The following is a 1,878-nucleotide window of genomic DNA, read 5'->3' on the forward strand; positions in this document are numbered from 1 at the left end:
AAGAAAGGAAGAAATACAGAAGGAAAAAATACACATTTTAATATTTATTTTGTCCACACATCTCAGCCTTCAAATAAAATGACACTCATCTTGTGAAACACTCTTAAACCTGGGGTTTTAAGGAAGTCCCATGTTTGAGAATTGTCGACAAGACGTTGGTCATTTCAATCAATCGATATAGAAACCACCAGTTTTCTAGACAAAATTTTCAAAATGTGTTTTTTTTTTTTTTTTTCAGATCCGCAGAACAGACGGGAAATTTTCAAGAGAAGTAATAGTCATCTTTACACCATTGTTAGTGTTAGCCATAACTAAATCCTGTTGTTGATTTAGATCTTCCTGGTCGTCGATGCAGTAAGTAATATATTATTTAATTTTATTTCGTTTTCTTTTCAATTCTTTGGCATCTATCTTATTTCTGTTTGTTTGTTTTAAATTAAGGTCATTAAAAAAGGATAAGTAAGTAATATTGTTTTCAATATATTTTGGGGATTTTTAAAATGTTTTTTGTTTTGCTTTGTTTTTGTTGTTTTTGTTTTTGGGAACGGGGGGGGGGGGGGGGGGGGGGGGAGGGGGGGGGTTGTGTTTTTTCGTTGTTTTGTTGTGTGTTTTTTTTTTAGTTGTTTTTAGTTTGCTTTCTTTTTGTTTTGTTTTTCTGTTGTTGTTGTTTAAATTTCATTTTTTGCTTTAGTTTTATTTTATATTTCCATTAGTTTTTGTCTATATATATATATATATTATATATATATATATATATATATATATATATATATATATACATTTTTATAAAACATTTCAAGTATAATTATGATCTTCTACAATATTTTTAAAGCGTTAGTTCTCATCAGGAAGTGGAAGTATCGTCGGCTTCCACTTCCTGATGAGAAACAATATTGTAGAAGATCATAATTATATATGAAATGTTTTATAAATAGCTCCTTTTATCTAAAAGTTGAGCACTATTATTTCATTGTCATATATATATATATATATATATATATATATATATATATATATATATATATATATATATATATATATATATATATATCAAGGAATTTACCCAATGGAAACCGTACGGTGCTCTTATTGGCTAGCCAACCAGCGGCCTCGATGAGAAAACCATCCGCTAAAATTAAGACATGGACTGGGAATTACGTTACAAGCGCTGATCGGCCGTTCATGAAATCTAAGAAAATAACTTCCTGCTCGCTCGTTTAATTCAAATCTATTCAAAACGATGTCTCTGAAATATATAAATGTGACATCTTAAGGTTTTCTTCACGGTCAAAACCATACAACATTCTATTAATGGTTACGTCCTCGGCAAAAAGGAATATTGACAGTTCGACCGAGAGTTGAACTCGTCAGACGACAAACATCAATGCGAAGTGTAGAGAGAGTCAAGTCTTGCTTGTCTTGTCCTGTTCTATATAGAGAAAAGGATAAATAGTATAACCTCGTGTATGACTGGTTGCGTGTCATAGGTAGTCATGTTTTTAAATTGTTTCTGTTGCTTAAGTGTGTAGTGATGACTCTCTCACACTCACTGCATCACCGTAGCAAAGAGACGCCAACTTTAAATTTGGCTCACATGAATTTCAGACACCACTCGTAGGAATTTCAATACCCGAAAGAGGAATTCCCGCACACAAGAAAAGGGAATTGAGATGGTATTTGGCATACATATTGTATAGTATCTAGTTCTAATCAGATAACTGATTAGAATTATATTATGATATATAAACACAATGCCAAATACAATTCCGAAGTTTCCTTATTTCAAATGAAGTAAAGCTCCAAAACCCAATGGTAGTGATTGTAGTACTGGTGGTAGTGAGGATGATGTTGTGTTGGTGATTGTAGTAGTAGTAGTGG

The 1,878-nt window shown here is 31.9% G+C and overlaps 1 protein-coding gene across 1 annotated transcript in view; it reads left to right on the forward strand.

The window, feature by feature from the left end:
- The first annotated feature begins 250 nt into the window (after positions 1-250).
- LOC144979341 (uncharacterized) overlaps positions 251-1,878 on the forward strand; it is a 5,376-nt gene continuing 3,748 nt past the window's right edge. The window contains exon 1 of the mRNA XM_078925977.1: positions 251-354. Coding sequence (XP_078782103.1) covers positions 350-354 — 5 coding nt within the window. The 5' untranslated portion in view covers positions 251-349. The remainder of the gene's footprint in view (positions 355-1,878) is intronic.

This window comes from Berghia stephanieae, chromosome 9 (assembly GCF_034508935.2).
Source record: "Berghia stephanieae isolate SIO BIC M18660-M18661 chromosome 9, UCSD_Bste_1.3, whole genome shotgun sequence".
NCBI lineage: Eukaryota > Metazoa > Mollusca > Gastropoda > Nudibranchia > Aeolidiidae > Berghia > Berghia stephanieae.